Raw genomic sequence first — 20,011 nt, forward strand, 5'->3', positions numbered from 1 at the left:
TGAGCCTTGGTTGTTCCTTGTACGAACTCATGTTCCTTTGTAATATGTTTAATATGAGTAAAGGTTGGGGCTTGTCCCTGTAACTGTGTGTATTGTGTTGGCTGAGACTTGGTGGCCCAAGTGCCATTGCAGAGGCAAAAATTCGTGGTATAATTTAGCCCTGTGACAGATACCATTATGTCGTGGTGGAAGGTGATTATAAACCTGTGATGAGTTTGATCCCATCTGAATCAGCTCTTGTAGTTGTCTATGAGGATATTTCCATCCTTCTTGAGCCTTGTGTGGGCATTGGACTCCTAAAAAAGGAAATTTGGTGGCCTACCTGCTGAGTAGAAAGGCTTTGGAAGCCAGTTTAGTGATTTTGTTTGGAGTATATGATCTTAATGGTTGTTAAATGTTTTTAATATTGATTGTATTTCTGTTTCTGTTCAATTGTATTTCAATTTGGTGTTAAAAAAAAAAAAAAAAAGGCATTGTTGGATTTGTTAAAGTAAATTTAAATCAAATTAAAATGAACCGTGCAAATTGATAATTCAAATTATATAATATTAATTTTAGATCCATTCCATACTAAAATTTTAAAATTATAAATAATTAAGAAATCGGCATAGTGATTTTTTTAAAAAAAATAATTAACAAACAATTGATGAAAATAAAGTGAAACAAAAAATCAGTCACAGGCATAAAAAGGCACACCTATAGAACATTAGAACCTAACACAAACTAGATCACTTTGGAACTGAACTATGTCATACGGGTCAGTTTGTTTGGTCTAATTGTGAAGAAATTATTACATTGTTAATTACTAGTGGACGCTTAAAAAAAATGTGTTAATTTTGGGTAAATTTTATTTAATTTTTTTATTTGTGTCTAATCATGATTATCTCACTTTTGGAATTCTCATTTATAGTTAATTTATAGTTAAAACGAGTTAACACATTCAAACCACTTGAGTGCATAATTGAAACTTTTAATTATAATTTAATTACTTTCGATCATACAACAATGTTAGAATTTAACAAAATAATTAGAGTAACACGTAACGAAATAATTATCATTTTAATAAAATCAAATATCGTGATCTAATACCATTTTTTTCACCTTCTAAAATGAAAAATTGAAGATGAAGTAAATTAGTCAAACATGAAAATGATAGTAATAAATATTAATTTAGTTTTCGTTAGATATGAACATACTGTTATTTAAAAAATATATATAGAGAATTTCATCTTTGTAGTATGGAAGCCTAACCAATGTTTTATTTGATAAAAATGAAAATCAATTAATGGATTTTTTAACCATTTAATCAAATGTTTAAAGTTTTAATTATTATTAAATGGTTTTTAAAATTTATTCAATAGCATTTTGAATTGTGTGAAGGTTCAGTTTAAAAAAAAAATAAAGTGAGTGTAAGAGGGATGTATGTGAATTTTTTGTCAAAAAAAAATTAAATAAAATAAATTGTACAGAAAAAAAATTAATAATCTCTCTTAATTTAAATATGCCCTAATTTTGAGTGACACTAATACTAAAAATTGTCAAAAGCAATCAATTAAATAAACACCTATTTTTATTCAAACCATATGTTCGTTTTTTTTTATAATTATATATATATATATTATGTATGTACGTATGTATCATCTACCAACAAATAGTACACCCGCTCAAAGGAATCGGTCAAGTGTGCGAGATAGGACGATGTCAATGCAAAGTTGGAGCTTGCCCAACCCTCTTCAGTCTCCAAGTCCAAGGTCATTTTCGCGCTCAAGGAACCGCAGAAATGTTGTTTCCAACGGCGAACTCACTGTTTTCCTCAGAAGAAAGCCCAAAACTTTTTTTTCTTCTCTAAAAGTTGGAATTGATGAAATCGCTGACATCGCCCACAACAAGGTTCTCTTCTTCTTCTCCTCACTATCTCAAAACCCTAATTTTGTTTGGAGTAAAACAGAATAAAGTACATCATAATCTCTATAACAGAACTAATTTCCAAGAAAAATCTCAGCTTGTAGTAATTAACATTTCGTATTCCTCTCCCTCTTTTGCTTTATTATTATTATTTATTTATTATTTTTAAGAATTCTACTGAGTGAAATTATTTTTTCTCACCCTCTCTTCCTTTATGCATTTATTATATATATATTATATATATATATAGGTTCTGATTGCGGCAGCTGTATCTGCGGCAATTGGGCAGCTGTCGAAGCCTTTCACTTCAGCTATTCTTTACGATAACAAAAATGGTTTCAATTTTAAGGCTGTTTTTCAGGCTGGAGGCTTCCCTTCTACCCATTCCTCTGTAAATAATTCTTTTGAACTCATTTATCTCTTTCTTTGTTGTTTTGGTTGATTATCAATTGCTGTTGTTGATTTTCAACTTTTTGCAATTGTCACAGGCAGTGGTCGCCACCGCGACATCCCTCGGCCTTGAAAGGTACACACTGCATCTGCATTGTTTTTTTTTTTTGGTTATATTAAAATGTGCATGATAGCTGATTATTTTTATTCTTGAACAACTGGGAACTGAGTATTGATTGGTGGTTCAGCTTATTTCTTCTGGAAGTATGAAATTTGGTGTTCATCTTATAATTGCAGGGGTTTCTCAGATGCGATTTTCGGTTTAGCAGTTGTTTATGCTAGCCTTGTCATGTATGATGCCCAGGTATACATGTCATGTTTTTTCCCTCGAACTTTTCACCTCTTTGGACATTCTGTATTTACCATGTCAAATGCAACATTTCATACATTCACGAGGTTAATACTAATGCGATTAAGTTTTGGTTCTTTGAGTGATAATTTTGGAGATAGATTTTAGAAAGAGTTATTTATGAATCAATTTAAAGCTTAAAAAAACAGAAATGAAAAAAAAAAAATTTAAGCCAATGTAGTGATTAGGATTTTTTTTTTTTTTTTGGATTGAGGCACACAGTCTATGATCTCCTTAAAGATGATACATCCTTTGTGCACTAGATTTCTGGCACGAGATACAACAATCCTTCACAAGGCCTCGTGTGAACTTAAGGTCTTCCAACCGTCACCCGCATGCTTAAAGTTGTGAAAGTGGCTAAAATAGCATTTGGAAGGGAAAGAAAGGAAAGATGATGAACAAGTTGTGCAGGGAGGAGAGAAATATTTGGTGCTTTGTGTAACTAATAAAATTAAGAATTTGTTCAGTATTGCTGTCCATATATATATTTACATAGCATTACAACAGAAATTACACACGAGAGCTTGGGAGGCTAGGAGTGTAGTGACCAGTTGACATTCCCCATTCACTAATCCAAAGACAAAAATAAGAAAATCAGTATTACATACAAGGATCATTAATAAGACATTACAAGGCGATCAATAAAAAGAAAAAACAAGAAAGGAGTTATATCCAACCAACCCTATAATTTAAGATTTGTTACATGAGCATGCAGTGGTAGGTCTCATCTAGACTTGAACCTACACTTGGTATTAGCAAGTTTATGTCTTAAGGATCCCTAGTTGCCCTGATGACTGAAGTCTTGAATAGGTCCTTCAGATCAAACATCTACCACACATATTATGGGTAGTTATGCCCGTTATAGACTATTTTCTTGCATAATTGTCAATAACGTGCATCTTTTTTTCTTTTGTTTTTGTTTTTGTTCTTGTGCTTCATAAAGACTGGATCCAATTTCTAAAAACAATGATGTCATTCATACATTCACTTTGTGGTTATGGATGAGAGATTTAAATGGGGTTGAACTGCTTCAATAACTGTTTCTTCATTTATTTATTCAAAAAGGACAATTACTAATACAATTTAAGAGTACATGTGTCTGTTTGTGTTCGGAACTTCGGAGAGATGCTTTGCCTCCTATTGGATGGGTCTCATATGACAAGTGGTGGCACTAACTTGTCCATGACTGATACTTGTATTAATTTATAAAAAATTTAAAGGCATGTAGCGATATTTGTTTGCAAACTGTAATTTGAACCGTGTGACATGGTGGGTCTTATATGTTCACATATATGAGCCATTTTCCCTTATTGAAAAGCGTTGTGTCTTCAAGGAAGTATTCAGTGCAGAACATCATCATCACGAACTTGCCAAAAAAGAAAGAAAAAAAACGTCATCATGTCACATTAAGTGGTCAACAGTTTACCATTTAATGACTCTCTAGGTTTTATTTATCTTGTACATTGTACATGGAATTCTTTCTAAAGCGGAAGATATCCGATGGGAAGAGGAAGGTTAGTTGTTTCATTCAAGGAGTTTGCAAAGTGCAAGTTTAGTACCACCACCGGGCCATTGGCCAGGTGGTATGAGCTCTCCTCCCCAAAGGGTAGGTGAGCAGTTCCAGCCCCATATTGGGCAGCATGGTCTGTATGTGTGTGCATTTGTTGCTTACCTACCCAAATAAAAATAGATTAACAAATAAAGGTGCTAGTGTAGTTCATTTGATGCTAAACTTATTAAGGAATCCATTATGTGAAGAATTAAACAGAAAGTATTTTGATTTAATTGAGAAAAATAAAAAATAAAAACAGAAATTTCAGTCTTTATATGTTGTGGAAGTACCCATTAGCTCTCCCACTCCCAACCCCTTACAACTTCAAAGTGTGAAAAATTAAATAAATAAAAATATAAAAAAATAAAAGAACGATACTACGAGACAAGACTGAATTAGGTGTCCAAACTTTTACAGAAAATGGATGGTTACTAATGAAAATGAATGAAATATGTTAAAGTAATGAACACAAAATGATTGAAAAAATTTATGAACCATTTGTCATGACATTTTAGAGCTTAGGCAGCTTAGTCTTTTAGGGTGAAGGATGTGTCGTGCAAACTGCATTACTCTATTTTAAAATATTGGTATGTCAAATAATGTTGATAAATCTCCAACATATTGTCAAGATTAGGGCTGCAATCGAGCCGAGCCAAGCCGAGTAGTGGGCTGTTTGAGCTTGGTTCGATCTGCAGCAGGAGTGTTCGAGCTCGACTCGAACTCGAATCGAGCCTCGGCTTCATTGTTTGAACTCGGCTCAACTGTGTTCGCCAAATACTCGAGCTCGGCTCGAAATTCGTTTATATATATATATGAAACGCACAAAACACACATACAAGAACACATCAAGAACCCTAGACATCAAAATCTGAGATCCCAAAAAGTCTGTTATAAAATCTGAGATCCCAAAAGAAAGTAAGAACAAGGAAATTGGAGGTTTTCGGTAAGGAGTCGAAGGAGAGAAAGGTAAGAGCCCTAGACATCAGCACCGCACTTCGCATCAATCTTCTCTCAACAATACTCCACTTTCGTCTGTAAGAGATATATATATATATATATATATATATATATCGTGTGTGTGTGTGTGTGTGTGTGTATAAGGAGAGAGAGAAGAGGAGAGAGGAGGGTTGAGTGGTGATGGATGAAGGCGGTGAAGCCACCGGTGGTAGATGGAAGGGATGCCGGAGGTAGAAGAGAGGGTAGATGAGGGAGTGAGATCCCGGCCACCGTCGTTGATGGTTGGGGATCGTTGGTGGTTGCGGATTGTTGGTGGTCAATGATGGAGAGAGTTTGAGAAAGAACAGATAGAGATTGGAGGCTCAATTTCCTTTAACCCTAAACATAAAAGTCTTTATATACAAAGACAAGAAAGGCTTATTTGCATAATAAACACAAACTCTATATACAATTACAATATGACCCCAATATAAATATATATCTACATATGAATGTGCTACATACAATTACAATCTGACCCCAACTTTTGTATATATTATAATTGGGTATGTGTGTGTGTGTGTGTGTATATATATATATATTATAATCGAGTATGTTCGCAAACGCCTTATTGAGCTCAGTTCGTGAACGGTTCATGAACAAACGAGTCGAGCCTACTGATGTTCAGGCTCGGCTCATTTATGAATCGAGCCTCATAATTCAGCTCGAGCTCGTTTCATTTATAAATGAACCGAGCTCGAGCCGAGTAATTCACGAGCCGAGCCCAAGCAGTTCGCGAACGGCTCAGCTCGTTTGCAGTACTAGTCAAGATATGTAGCTTTTGCTATGGTTGGGTAAAGTGCTCTAAACTGAAACATTCTGGTTGCATATTTTGCTTTTGCAGGGGGTGAGAAGGGAAGTGGGAACGCATGCAAAAGCATTAAACCGGGTCCTTCTCAAGGCCCAGTTGAACTCGATTTCCAGCAATGATTTGGTTGATTCTCAACCAGGAAAATTATCCTCAAATTTAGAGAGCCTCGACCCTAGCTTCTCCAAGGAAGCAAGTCTCACAAGATCAAAACCAACAAATGCTTCTCTATTGCTTAGATCCGACAACAGAATAAATCAATGTACTACGCTGATCCCATCTGGCTTAGCAGCTGATGTAGACGGAGAATTAGAAAAGGTTGTCAATAGTGGCACTTCATTGAATGAATCAGTTGGGCACACTGTATTTGAAGTCATAGCCGGTGCCCTGCTGGGTTTATTTGTTAGCTTAGTGGTCTATACTGTAACATGATATCCTTTTCCGGTTTGATTTCTAGTGTAATTTTTTGTTCATTCTTACATACCGGTATTGTAGCAAATCATCCGAGTAATCTGACTCATCTGCCCCTTTTTGGCGTTGTCACAAATGAGAATGTACACTTTCATCAAAAGGTTATGGGGATATGAAGTATGCAGTGTACATTAATTAGTTAAATAAGTTGATTTAGATAAATATGTGCAAATCTTCTTGTTTACTTGCAGAAGTTTTGGAGGCAGATAGATGTACAAATACGCACAATTAACTCAAATTTCTTGAACAATTTCAGATCTCTTAGTAGTCTCAGAGTGAGTTTTTTTTTGTCTGACTTCTTTTTATGTTGATTTTACTTTCCAGATGATACTTTTTTCTGTTATTTCTGTGCTATGCAATTTATTTTCTAAGAGGGTTGTGATCCATTAGTTTGTCAACAATTTGAATAGGATAATCTATTAATTAAGAGATTGACTGTTGATTTAGATTGATGCGATCCTACAATGATACCATCCAATTGCATAAGTTAATTATTTTATTAAATTATTAATATTATAATTATATATATCACATTTATATACAATATAAGAAAAATATTCCTACCATAATTTCTTATGGTTAATAATTTGTAAGAAACTTTTTTTTTTTTTTTTTTCTTTTTTGTACGTAATTCAATAAAAATCATTACACTATTGTGATTTAAGGCTCAGTGATTTCATTAAATTAATCTATTTTTTTCAAAAAATTTATCTGCTTTTTCGAATTAGCGGAATGGAATTATAGAGTTGAATGTCCAATTTGTTAAACTATTCAGTTATCGATCAGTTTAGAAAAGCTACTGATAAACATAAGTGATGAAAACATAGATTGGTTAAGAAATACTCTTTTAAGGATAAATAAATTCATAAACATTAAGGAAAAAAATGTATTTATGACTATCTCCTATAACATTTCCCAGAACTCTTTTGTTTGCACCTTTCTTGCCTGTGTGAACTCAATCTAAGGGATGGCATCTTCAATTTCTTCAATACAGAAGTGAAGCAAATTACTCATGTAGTATCATGCCAACCACCAAGGTACCAACGTGAAACCTGGACATCAAATTCTACATCGCCATAACACGAACACGTTTCTATAATGCTTGCTTGTCATGTATTCTCTATTAAAGGGGAGAAAATCAGTAGCTCGTCTTCTATCAAAGAGAAGCCATATAATTTTAGGATGTAAACATGATAAGCAAAACATTATATAATCTGAACGATAATAAGCTGTTGATCCTAAAATCATTTTCTTCCATAGCGTCGCAAGCCTGAAAGACAAACCTCAACTAAAGATTGTACAAAATGATATGCTTCTAAAATTAATAAGCTAAAGACAATTGACTAATCAATCCACCCAGCATACATAATACTTTGTCCTCCTTGTCTCAAGTAAACTGATAACTGTTTCCTCCATATAATGATTTTTCGATCAAAAAGTTTTTATTTATTTTCCTCTTTGTACAAAGCATAAAACACTGAAAAAATGTATAGAATCATCCAAGTATGAACCCCAAATCCTAAAAGTATTCAAAATCCACATAATCATTAGATCTACTCTTGTTTTTATCAACTCCAATTTCTGCCATTTTCTTATCCGCTTGGGCTGCCCCTTTACTAGCAATATGTCCGAAGTCTACAGGTTCAGGTATGTGAGGAGGGATGGCACTCCTCACAAGAGCCCAGTTCACCCCCTCAAAGAATGGGTGTTGTTTTATTTCTGTAGCACCCCTTTTATACGCAATTCGCTTATCTGGTTCTTTCACCAAGAGTCCACGTATTAGATCGCGTGCCATAGGACTCACTTGTGGAGTGTCTGGAAATCTTAATGGCTGACCTACAACATTGAAAAGGGTGGCACGGTTTCCTGAACCCTTGAAAGGGGTTGTCCCGTGCAATAGCTCATATAAGAAGATACCAAAGGTCCACCAGTCCACTGCACTGCCATGACCCTCTCCACGTATAATCTCTGGGGCTAGATATTCGTGTGTCCCAACAAATGACATGGAGCGCACATTAGTGGGCTCTGCCATTAGTTCTGGGAGGGAGCCTCCAACAAAGAGACCAAAATCTGATTTAGATTTGCGATTCTTCTTAGGTAAGATGCGGGGGAGAAAAGTTGATGGTTGGATACAACCATGCACAGCATACTTGTCATCTAAAATTCCGCCAGCAACACCACTGCCACCGCCTACGTGTACAGATGAAGACTTGACAAGAGTTGGATTGACAGAGCAACGAAGTGATAGGTCAAAGTCAGAGAGCATAATATGACCCTCTTCCCTCACCAGCACATTTTCTGGTTTCAGATCCCTGTACACAATGCCTAGCATGTGCAGATACTCAAGTGCCAACAGCACCTCTGATGCATAAAACCTGCAGAAGTTAGAGGTATTAAAAACACATGAAATCTATCTGCTATATTTAATATCTAAGATTTGCATAAGAAACTTGATCCAGTAGACAACATGGATCATTGTGCACAAAACTAAAGGATTATTAGCAAGGGAAAACATTACCATTTATATTAAAACTTAAAGCTTTGATTACAACCAAATCTTAAGCATTCTTGTAACTGAAATATTCATTAGTCAACTGACGATTTAAACACTTCTCACTCAACAAGAAAAAATTCTCTGTTGTGCAACAACAATACAACATGAAGAGAATAGTGAAGGAATTAATTCCATCAAACTGTTTCATGGACATGTTTTGTATACAAACTTTGTCAAAGAGAAGAAAAATGCCTACAACTGATGAATAATAAAAAAATTAAACATTTTTTAAATAACTAGACATGAACACTGAGCAAAATATAGATCTTAAGTGTAAATTTCTTGATCTGCAACAGAAGCTATACAAAAATCCATTACCTAGGTTGGTCCCACCAATATGAGGTATTAGGAAAAGGGTGGATGTGCACAAACCTAACCTGGGGATAAAGTGAAAGATGAAAAGAATGTGCAGATACCTAATAGTTTGAAAAAGGTTTCGATTAGTTATGTTAATCATAAAAAAGTATGTGCTGAGTTTTACTTTTGATATGTGTCGCACCATTTACATGCTCAAGCTACTAAGAAATAACCTATATGAACAAAATAAAGTGGGGGGAAAAAATTTAAACATATGAAAAACTAATACATGTAATGTTAAGAAATTACTCCATTAAAGACAGTACATAATTTAAGAAATAAGGTAGTTAAAGGCACAAAATAAATGACTCCTTTGGTTAAATCTAAATGGAGATAAAAGATATTCATTGATCAAGATGATTTTAAAATTAAAAATATTTTCCAAATGTATTCTAACAGGTGTAGTGTTCAAAGATGCAGCATTCTTAACTCATTTCTATTTTCCCCCATTTTCTTTAACCACAGGCATAGCACAAATTTTCTGGTGGATATATGACAAGGAGAAAATTATATCTAAGAAAAGAAATGCCGACATCAGTTCTAAAAGATAATTTTGAGCAAGTAAAAAGATGCATATTTACGGACCACACTAGCTGTATCTTTCAGTATTCATGTTCAATAAGACAAATCATATTCCACATATATCAGGCAAAGCCTACTTTGACAGGATTTAAAAACGTAGCCAGCTTATCTTAACCTTCCTTTTTAATGCAGGCATGATGTTACAGTATAATACATGCTAAAAGGTACAAATACTGGTATTACATCATAAAGCCAGTAAATACCCAAATCTCAATAATAAAGCATAGCCAAAATAAAATTTGAAGAGAAACAAATATAGATTGAGTAAAGTGGATAGGTACTGACCGAGCAGCTTCCTCAGTGAAATGCTTGTTGGGCTGCTTCTGTCGAAGGGTATGGAGATTACCACCACTGCAGAACTCCATAACCAAGCAATAGAACTTTTCAGTCTCAAAATATGCATATAAAGTAGGCAGAAAAGGATGGTCCAGAAGACCAAGAATCTCCCTTTCTGTTTGAGCACGAAGTAGCTTGTTTCTACTTGCAAGGGACCCCTTGTCCATAACTTTCATGGCAAAGTAAGTCTCGGTTCCCCTGAGTTCAACAAGATAGACACTTCCAATGTCTCCATATCCTAGCCGCTTCAGGAGTCGCAAGTGGCTGAGACCAAGAGGGGAATCTTTGGAACAAACTGAATTGATGGCATCCCATCCAACATCACCACCAGTATGAGGCTTAAAGTGTGCACTGGAGCTCTCTAAGCTGTCACTACGGGCGCTATTTCCAATTCCTTGACCATGGCCAGTGACCAATTGACTACCTGGTACTGTCTCTGCTGCCCCTGTTGATGTTGCCGTCAAGAGTTCAGAGTTTGCAAACATCTTTGAACTTGGCAATGGGCATGGAATAGTAGTAGAACTGGTACCAGTCTTTGTAGCTGGATCAATATTTTTGGATTCACACGGTATGTCAGTATTCAAATTTACATTAGTTTTCAAAATAAAGTTTATATATCCTGGTTGACATGGTGAATTATGTGTTGAATTGACACTACTTTTTGCTGTTTTGTCTACTTTTTTAGGCTCATATGTTATATTAGAGGTTGCACTGTTAGTACTCTTGGAAAGAGATCCATATTTCTGGGTTCAAATGATGCTTCTTCTGATGACATGTAGTTTATCTACAAAAAAAAAAAAAAAAAAAAAAAAAAATTGCTTTCTACTTCTTTTAGATCATGGCAAACTAAATGACACAAATTTCAGAAGACTAAAAACCCCCCAGTATGAGCACAATTCATGGTAAATCATCATAATCCTTGCATTTATTTCATATGAAGGGGTCGCCCACACAAACACTGTTTTTTTCATTATTTTCTATTACAAGTCATATCTCCTATTATATTTAATTTCTTGAAGTCATTTCTAATTACTTTGTCCCGTGTTAATTTTGGTTGGCTTCCCTGTTTCTTACCTTCTTTGCAAACTAATCTTCCTTTTTCTACCGGTGCATTGACAATTCTATAGAGCATATGTCCATAGCAGCTAAGTCTGCTTTTCCTTATCTTATCACTGATAGGAGTAGAATCCTAGTTTTTCTCCCGCACGTTAATTATTTACCTCATCTCTTCTAGTCACTCCAATCATCCATATCAGCGTTCTCATTTCAGCTACGCAAATGGTTGTTCTTGTCATTTTTTTAACGCTCAGCATTGTGCCATATAAGATAGCTGACATTTTTTTATTTTTTGTTTAAGGTAAATGGTATAGCTGACTTATCGTCCTATAAAATTTCCTTTTTAATTTATTTGATATTCGTTTATTACATAGGGCACCATTAATCTGTCTCCATTTTGTCCAATCAACTCAAATACTACTAATGACAACATCATCTATCTTCCGGTCCTTGTGTATTATTAATCCTAAACATAAGAAATGATTATTTTCAGTAATCCTTTGATTTGGAATTACTATAGTGATATTTTCATTTTATTAAATTCACATTCCAAATTAATTTTATATCTTTTTTACTTCTAATGCATTTCTCATGTTTCTAATTTTATTGCTATGGCTTCTTTAGAAGTATCGAATAGTGGCAAGTGCTGGAAAAACCAACACAATAGTAGCACTGGCGGCAAGTGTTGGTTGTGTTCGCACTTGGAATTGTTAATTGTGAAGGCTTTTGTAGACAACCTTTGGTGAATGCCAACACATCCTAGGACGGTAAGGGGTAAGAGATTGGGTAGTTTTCTAGGACTTCTGTAATGCCCATATAAAGGCATGCTCACTCTTGCATTGGATGATCTATGCTTGCCTATGTAGACCCTAGGCCGGAATCCTTCTACTAGTGTCAAGCATTGTAAATGTTGGGAATAAGGTTCCTGTAAATCTAGTCTCACGCTTGTGTGTTTTGTGCGTGCAATGGGCTGAGACACGGTGTCACCAAGTGCTATCAAAGCAGTCATGGTAAAATCAAACTAAGAAGAGTGGGGATGAAGTTCGAATCTTAGAGCAACCACTTGGTACGAAATAATCGCAAATGTTGAATATGTCTCTCAATCTTTCCCTCCCAACACCTTCATTGTGATGCATTTAACATCTCTAAGAAAATTCTCTAGCAACTCTCAGTGCAATCCAATTGACACTCTAAAATAGGTGAATGATTTAAATTCAAGAGGATGTCTCAGGACCAAGAAAGGGTACCGAACTGCAACCCAACCTCTGACTCTCATAGGATTCAAATCACAATTAATTTGCTGTACCATTACACTCATAACAAACAAAATAATTGATAAAAAAAAATAATAATAAAATAAAATAAAAACATTATCTATAATTATATTGAAAGGAGGACAAATACAGAGAGATCATACGCATAGGAATTACAAACAAAAGGAGAAAAAAGTAAACAAATTTGGGAGGTTGAAAGCAAGAGAAAAAAGAACCTGTATTTGTTGGTATGCAATTGGTCTTTTCTTTATCCTCTGGGAATGGTAAAATTTCATAAAATTTGAAATTCCTGCTTTTGGTACTCTCTTCTTTCCTCTCTGACGATAGAAAAGGAGACTCAGGAGGAGGAAAATGTACGGGAAGTGTGGGTTAGGTCCGTTTGGACAAGGAGTTGTTTGATTGAAGCCATGGGCGTACAAGAGAGGATTGGTGTTATTACCGTGATTGTTGTTGGTTCCGAAGATATTTGGGGAGAGAAAAATGTGGGAAGGAGGAGAGAGAATAATAACAGAAGGATTACAAAAATCCATAAATATATGAGTGATGTATGAATTGGAAGAGAGAGAAAGAGCGCGAGAAATAGAGGGCTACAACAACGTGGAGAGAAGAAAGTAGAGGAAACGGTCGCCGCTCTCAAATATAGGACGTTAGGAAGAGAGAGATACGGATGAATCGCCGTTTAAACCTGTGAAATCGTGGTCTACATTACAAAACACTAATAAATGCATCTTCTGTGCCCACTTCTGTTCTGTGATGTGATACAGCTGTGCAAGCAATTCATGATACCTACCTTCCAAACAAATACCTAAAAATCAGAAGAAAGGGCCTTTTTTGAGTTTTGTCACCAACTCAAGTCCAGTGCATGTCACCCACTAGGAGAGCTGTTGGGTCTAATTTTGTAAACAATACAGGAATTAAAACAAGGAACAAATAGTGTGATCTTTATGCAACTGCCAATAACAACTATTTTGTAACAGTGTCTTTGCTCCTATTGCAGTAGGTAAGAAGATCTATTTAAACTTCTTTTATTTTTTATTTATTAGATATGTCACACTGAATGACCCAACAAGAACTTTCCGAGTTGGAGCAGAGTTCCAGTGAGCCTACACAGCTAGGCGCTTGCATTTGATTAAAAAATATTAATTTGTTTGGGTAGTCTCGTATACCGCACCCATATATAAGCACCTGATCTTCTTCATTCGGATTAGTCATGGATATAAGAAGGGGCTAAGCAGAAATTTAGTTAAGAGAAGGCATGTTAATGTAAATTATAATTATTCGTGTCCAACATTAATTACAAATAACAAGTAAATATAAATTCTAAGATCTTATTTTCACATGTATATAATGTATAAATAAATAGTTAAATATAAATATCTCGATTTGTCATTGCAACTCTCGTAGAGATCAAACCCCAACGTCGAGCTAAAATAATAGTCAAAGTGTGGAAATCGATTTCTCTTAACCTTTTGCACACGTAAACATTATACGTATTGTTTCATTAGTGTACATAATTGATAGAAATATACATTTTATAATGGCAGAACCAATTTTACTTTAATAACCCTAATATCCACTTTCCATTATAGGAAAATAATTCCCCAATAATTAATTACCAAATTCTAATATCTATTTTTCATCAAAGTAAGGAACAAATAGTAAAACAATTCCCTAATAATTAATTACCAAAAAGGTAATTTATAAGTTTACCAAATAATATAATATTAATCTGATATTCATTTACTTAACCACCAAATAATATAAAGAAATCATTTGTCCAGATTATATGGGTCACACAATTAATAAATAATCTTGCAGTTAACACTAAAAAAAAAGCAGAAGTTATTGCACATAAATTATGCATAAGTGCAATAAAAAGGAAATTTTTAAGAAGAAAATGAAATAAAAAGGAAAAAAATATGAGAGAATTTTGAATGAGAAAATAGGTTTTAATTGTAGAAAGAGAATGCAAAAGTTTTTGAAGATAATAAAAAGAAATTTGAAAATAAGAAGAAAGATAAATAAAGAATTAAAGACGTTTTTAGAAATAGATAATTTTATGGGGATCTTTTATAAATATTTACAAATCATACGCATAAAAATAAAATAAAATTTAGTGGATTCAGGGCAGAGGGGCCATTTTATTGATTTTAAAAGGCATTTTATCAATTTCTACAAATTTATGTATTAAAAAATATATATATTCTAGTGAGCCAGCATGGGGCAAGGGGTAGCTGCCTCTAGTTACATGCCGACTTCGCCTCTTGATATAAATACATGTAGGCCACACTACCCAACATAAGTTTTATTATTAGAGCAATAACAACGGGCTCTTCAAAGCCCATTTTCCACAAGCAAAAGGGACTTTGGGCGTGCAGTGGCCTAGCCAAGAATGGTAGGGCCCAATTTTGCTCGCGGGCGCTGAAATTTTTATTTTTTTTGTTGCAAAACGGCGCCCTTTTTGGTTGCCTTTTTTGTTTTTTCCTCCAACGGTTGTGCACAGTGATTGAAGAGTGCCTTAAGGCACTATTTGACAGAATTTTTTTTTTTTAATAAAAAAACCTAAAAATAGGTTATTTAGAGCTTTTTTTTTTAAAAAAAATAAAATAAAAAAAAATTCATTAAATAAAAAATATATTGTTTATGCATTGTTTGTCCAAAAAAAAAAAAAATTTTGAGCCAAAAATAAATTTAAAAATCTTTTTTTTTTTTTTTTTTTTTTGTTTTTTCCCTTAAAATTTGGTTTTTTTAAAAAACAAAATTTGCTTTAAATTTTAAATGTGTACCACAAATAGTGTATTTTGCCGTTAAGGTACTATTTGGCTGACATAAACAGTGTCTTAACGGCTATAATTTAAAAAAAAAAAATTAAAAATTCAAAATTTTTTTAACTTTATTAAAAAAAAAAAAAATTAATTAAAAATTTTAAAATCTCTATAAATATTCTAACTCCTACCATCACTCATCACATCTAACGCATCTCTATTATCTACCATTCAACTTATTTCTTCTTCTATTTTCTCAATCTTAACTATTATTTTCAAAGTCATTTTCGATTCCATGGATCATCGACATCCATTTTATTACAATACCCATTTCAACCCATCAAACGATTAGTTTTTGCCATTTTTCGAAGACAATATCAATTATTATAGAGGAGATTCTCAATTTCCTTCTCATCAACCCTCCCAACCTTCTTATCAACCTTCCTGACCTTCTCATCGTGATTGTGGTACTAGTGTTCCACAATCAAGTAACTCAAAACCCTCGTCAAAACAACCGATTATCCGACCTAATAATTGGACTAAGGCTGAAAATGAGGCTTTACGGGGGCAAACCAAAGTAAGAAGAAGTTGTGGGAGCGAATTCTGGAACAATATAAACAACATATTGGTGTTCTAACTGAGTGAAGTGACAGAGATTTGATGAATCGTTGGTCGGTAATCAAACAAAAAATAGCAAAATTTTCGGGTGCATGACTACCATGGAAATGAATCATCCCAGTGGCTTCAGCAATGATGATATGGTGAGTTATTTATTATTTAAATATAACTCGTAAATATTTTAAATAGTCGGCTTTTAATTTTTTGTTAATTTTTTCGTGTAGATGATAGCAGTTAAAAACCTGTTCCGTAGCCAAACAGGTGGTGAATTTAAGTTAGAAAGTTGATGGGAGATCTTGAAGCATAACAATAAATGACATTCACATTGTGCCGAACAAGTAGGAAAAGGAAAAAAGAAAAAACAGTCGAAGAAAAGGAGTGGATTTGACTTTAACATTAATGAGTCTGTTGGGCACTCATTACCATCTACTCCAGCAAGTCGTGCAGCCATGACAGATGGAGCTTCAACTGAAGAATCACCACACATAGGGGAAAATGATTCACTCGGTGTGGAAGAATATCAACAACTATAAAGACTAGCAGGAAGAAAAACGGCGAAGCGGCGTCGAGCAAAAATTAATTCAGCAAATGAATTGCAAACTTTATTCATTTCGAAATTTAATAATATCACCAACCGTTTCGAGAGTCGTCAGGAAAAAATGCCGGATGCCCAAGTGGCACGTGAGGTAAGAAAAATAAAGAAAGAGAAGACGAGGCAGCTAGAGATTATAGAGAAATAAAGACTTAAAGAAAAAGAGATCATGTTAACAGATCCAAATTCGTCACCAATAGAAGTGGGAAAAACTTGGATTATTGCACAACAAAATGAGATATTGACATCTTTGAATTCACGGTCCGCCCCAAAGTTCCCATAAGATTTTGTAATCATTGGTCTATTTATTTTCTTATTTCAATTTAGGATATTGTGTTGTTTAAGTTATTTTTAATTGTTTTGTTTAATTTATTTTTTTTAATCCATAATGGATAATGTATTGTTTCAAGTTATAATATCAATCGTACTTTTTTTAATAATTTGCAAAAATATTGTTTGATTGAAAAATATTGGCGTTGAGAAAATATAGCCGTTAAAAATATGGCCGTTAGGAAATTTTTTTTTTTTTAAATAATAATTATATATATATATATATATTTTTTAGAGCGAAAATTCGGAGAACCTGATGGAGTGTATATTTCTGGAGAGTGAAAGCTGCTGACGTGACTTTTGGAAAAGCTGATGTAGCATTTTTAAAGAGTCAAATTTCGGAGAGGCTGGTGCAAATGGCCTTAGAAGGTAAGGGTCGGTCTCGTTATAACAATCAAAGTGGAGCCTACAATAGCTTATCTTCTGACTAAAAAGTTTAGGTGTTGTTTGGAGGCCTATATGGTGTTACGCTTGCCCTCTAACCCAAAATTCAGCCTCTATTGGGTATAGTGGAAAAAAAATAGAATAACATTAGTTGGGAATGGGAGTGGCAATTTGCATTCGCGAGTTGTAATCGTGTCGTGTCAATTTAAAGGTATTATACTAAATAGCTCAATCCGAACACGACCCGTTTAATAATCGAGTGAGAAACTCTTAACACTAACCCAACATATTTATTAAACGGGTTACACGTATAACCTGTTTAATGACATATTTAAAAAATATATATATTTATATACATTATTTAAATTATTAATAATACTTAATAAAATAATAAACACTAAAAAAAATATATAAGTTTTAATCAACCAAATTTGTAAATAGTTAATAGTTTACAAAAGATTAAATTATAAGACACAAGTTTATATAGTAATCTTAAAACTTAAATATAAATTTATTAACAACATATATAGTTGAACTTGTATAAATGAGTTACACGGGTTGAACCCCTCAATCCAAGCACGATACGATTAACTAAACGGGTTAATTGTGTCGACCCGTTTATGATCCGAACCCGTTTAAGGCTAATCCAAACCCATTTAACTCGTGACGTATTCGAGTCGTGTTGGCGAATCGTGTCAACTTTTACCACCCCTAATTGGGTGATAAAATAAAAACATCTTTGTTAGCCATTCAATTCCCACATTTCTTAAAAGTCTCCATGCCTTTGTAGGTATGTTATTTTGTCTTGCCATTTTATTATGCACATTTTTTTAAATGCGTCCTCTACTTCTTTACTAGTGATTTTATTTATCATTCCTATGTGAGGTTCGTTGCTAACTTTATTCTCTACGATATTTCCATCTGCATAATATGTCAATTTCTTTAACTAATATTGTTTGATCTATATCCTAAGTGCATGCCTTATCCATATCATGGTTTAACTAAAACTCTAAATTAACATGGAAAATTCAAAAAAATAAATAATAATAAAAAAAACACATAAAAAGATGGCTACTACTTCAAATTTGAAAATTGTATTTGAATGGATTGGGATTAGTTCCAGCGTGGTCACTTTTGCCTTCTGACTCAAAAGTTTCGACGTTGTTCGGAGGCCTATATAGTGTTACGTTTGCCCTCTAACCCAAAATTCAGGCTCTATTGGATATAGTGGAAAAAAAATATAGAATAACATTAGTTGGGAGATAAAATAAAAACAAAATAAAATTAAGATAATAGTATTTGATTAATGAAAAATAAAACAAAATAAAATTAAGATAATAGTATTTGATTAATGAAAAAATTGATAGCAATCGCAATTTTAGAGAAACATTGTGTTTGTGTATAAATTTTTTGAAAATGTGTAAAATGCCCCCATTGAAATTTCTCCCTCCCTTATGTACTTACTATACATGTTTCCTTAAATTTGTTTCTTAAATTGTTTCCTTGTATTATATATATGCAATTTATTATAGGAGACGATATTCACACTCCATTTTTATCCAATTACATTACATTTATCATTCTTTTTTAAGAAAATGACAAGAAAGTCCTTAAATTCATTAATGCACAATTCCTTAATTTATAATGTTATAACTACCCTTTATACAACTCTAATATATATATTTTTTTACCTTCTTTACTTTTTTTACTGTTTTTTTTTTTTTTTCATTTCCTTTTTGTTTTTTCTGAGGTCCTCTCAAAGAAAATAATTTATTCTACACTAATAATTTTATTTCTGATAGTAAAGAGATACTTATTCAACAAAATTGACCTCTTTTTTTCAATTTTGTCAAAAGAGGTAACTTTATTTTTTGGTAATTTTTTATGGGTCCCGTTAAAAGAAATAATTTATTCGATAAAAATATATATATATATATATATATATATATATATATATTTTTGTCTTATCAAAATAGATAATTTATTCCACAGAGATAATTTTTTTTTTAATCATCTTCCTTTTGTACTTATTATTATTATTATTTTTTTGGGATCTTGACAATAGAGATAATTTATTCAATAAATATATTTTTTGGGGTTTTTTTTTTTCTTCATTTCAAAAGAGATCATTTTTTAAATTGTTATTTATTTATGTATTTTTATCTGGACAAAAGAGGCAATTTCTTCAACATAAAAAAAAAAAAAAATTTTGGTCACTTAAAAAAAAAATTATTCAAATTTTTTTTTATTTTATGCATTCTCAAAAGATACTTAAAATATTAAAGATTAAAGATAAGGAGAGAAAAAAATGAAAGGGCGGTTGTGTCAATTAAAAAGTAATAATTATTTACTTGTAAAGGTAAGGTTAGTGTTGTCTTTTCATTTAAAATTGTAATGAAAATTGTGAATCATTTTATTTAAGATTGTAGTGCAAATGTTGCAAAATTAAATGCACATATAGCCTCCTTTTATTATTTTACTTTATCTAAGAAATATCAATTTATATATATCCACCTATCTCTCTATATAAATGCACATATTGCCTCTTTTTATTATTTTACTTTATCTAAGAAATATCAATTTCTCTATATATCCATCTATCTCTCTATACAAATACCTCGTAATTTGGTAA

At 33.0% G+C, this 20,011-nt stretch overlaps 2 protein-coding genes across 2 annotated transcripts; one reads left to right on the forward strand and one right to left on the reverse strand.

Moving 5' to 3' along the window:
* Positions 1-1,644: 1,644 nt before the first annotated feature.
* On the forward strand, positions 1,645-6,631 carry LOC132307988 (uncharacterized). Its single transcript, XM_059805921.1, has 5 exons — positions 1,645-1,890; positions 2,156-2,296; positions 2,394-2,431; positions 2,593-2,659; positions 6,097-6,631. Exons 1-5 carry the CDS (start codon positions 1,699-1,701, stop codon positions 6,490-6,492), a joined length of 834 nt encoding a protein of 277 aa, XP_059661904.1. The 5' UTR covers positions 1,645-1,698; the 3' UTR covers positions 6,493-6,631.
* A 1,115-nt stretch (positions 6,632-7,746) lies between these two features.
* LOC132307987 (serine/threonine-protein kinase AGC1-7-like) lies at positions 7,747-13,059 on the reverse strand. The gene is made up of 3 exons (XM_059805920.1): positions 12,906-13,059; positions 10,310-10,901; positions 7,747-8,906 (listed from the first exon to the last, which is right to left on the reverse strand). Exons 2-3 carry the CDS (start codon positions 10,843-10,845, stop codon positions 8,051-8,053), a joined length of 1,392 nt encoding a protein of 463 aa, XP_059661903.1. The 5' UTR covers positions 10,846-10,901; positions 12,906-13,059; the 3' UTR covers positions 7,747-8,050.
* Between the last annotated feature and the right edge of the window lie 6,952 nt (positions 13,060-20,011).

This window comes from Cornus florida, unplaced genomic scaffold, assembly GCF_030987335.1.
Source record: "Cornus florida cultivar Cherokee Brave unplaced genomic scaffold, ASM3098733v1 CherokeeBrave_3.0.0_Hap2_Chr05, whole genome shotgun sequence".
NCBI lineage: Eukaryota > Viridiplantae > Streptophyta > Magnoliopsida > Cornales > Cornaceae > Cornus > Cornus florida.

What these genes read in the sequence shown, in the direction of transcription:
- LOC132307988 (XM_059805921.1), top strand. Translation starts at nt 1,699, where the DNA reads ATGTCAATGCAAAGTTGGAGCTTGCCCAACCCTCTTCAGTCTCCAAGT. An exon ending in TCCCTTCTACCCATTCCTCT is followed by an intron (nt 2,297 to 2,393) that starts GTAAATAATTCT and finishes CAATTGTCACAG; the next exon opens with GCAGTGGTCGCCACCGCGAC. An exon ending in TTGTCATGTATGATGCCCAG is followed by an intron (nt 2,660 to 6,096) that starts GTATACATGTCA and finishes TTGCTTTTGCAG; the next exon opens with GGGGTGAGAAGGGAAGTGGG.
- LOC132307987 (XM_059805920.1), bottom strand. Translation starts at nt 10,845, where the DNA reads ATGTTTGCAAACTCTGAACTCTTGACGGCAACATCAACAGGGGCAGCA. An exon ending in TTCACTGAGGAAGCTGCTCG is followed by an intron (nt 8,907 to 10,309) that starts GTCAGTACCTAT and finishes TAACTTCTGCAG; the next exon opens with GTTTTATGCATCAGAGGTGC.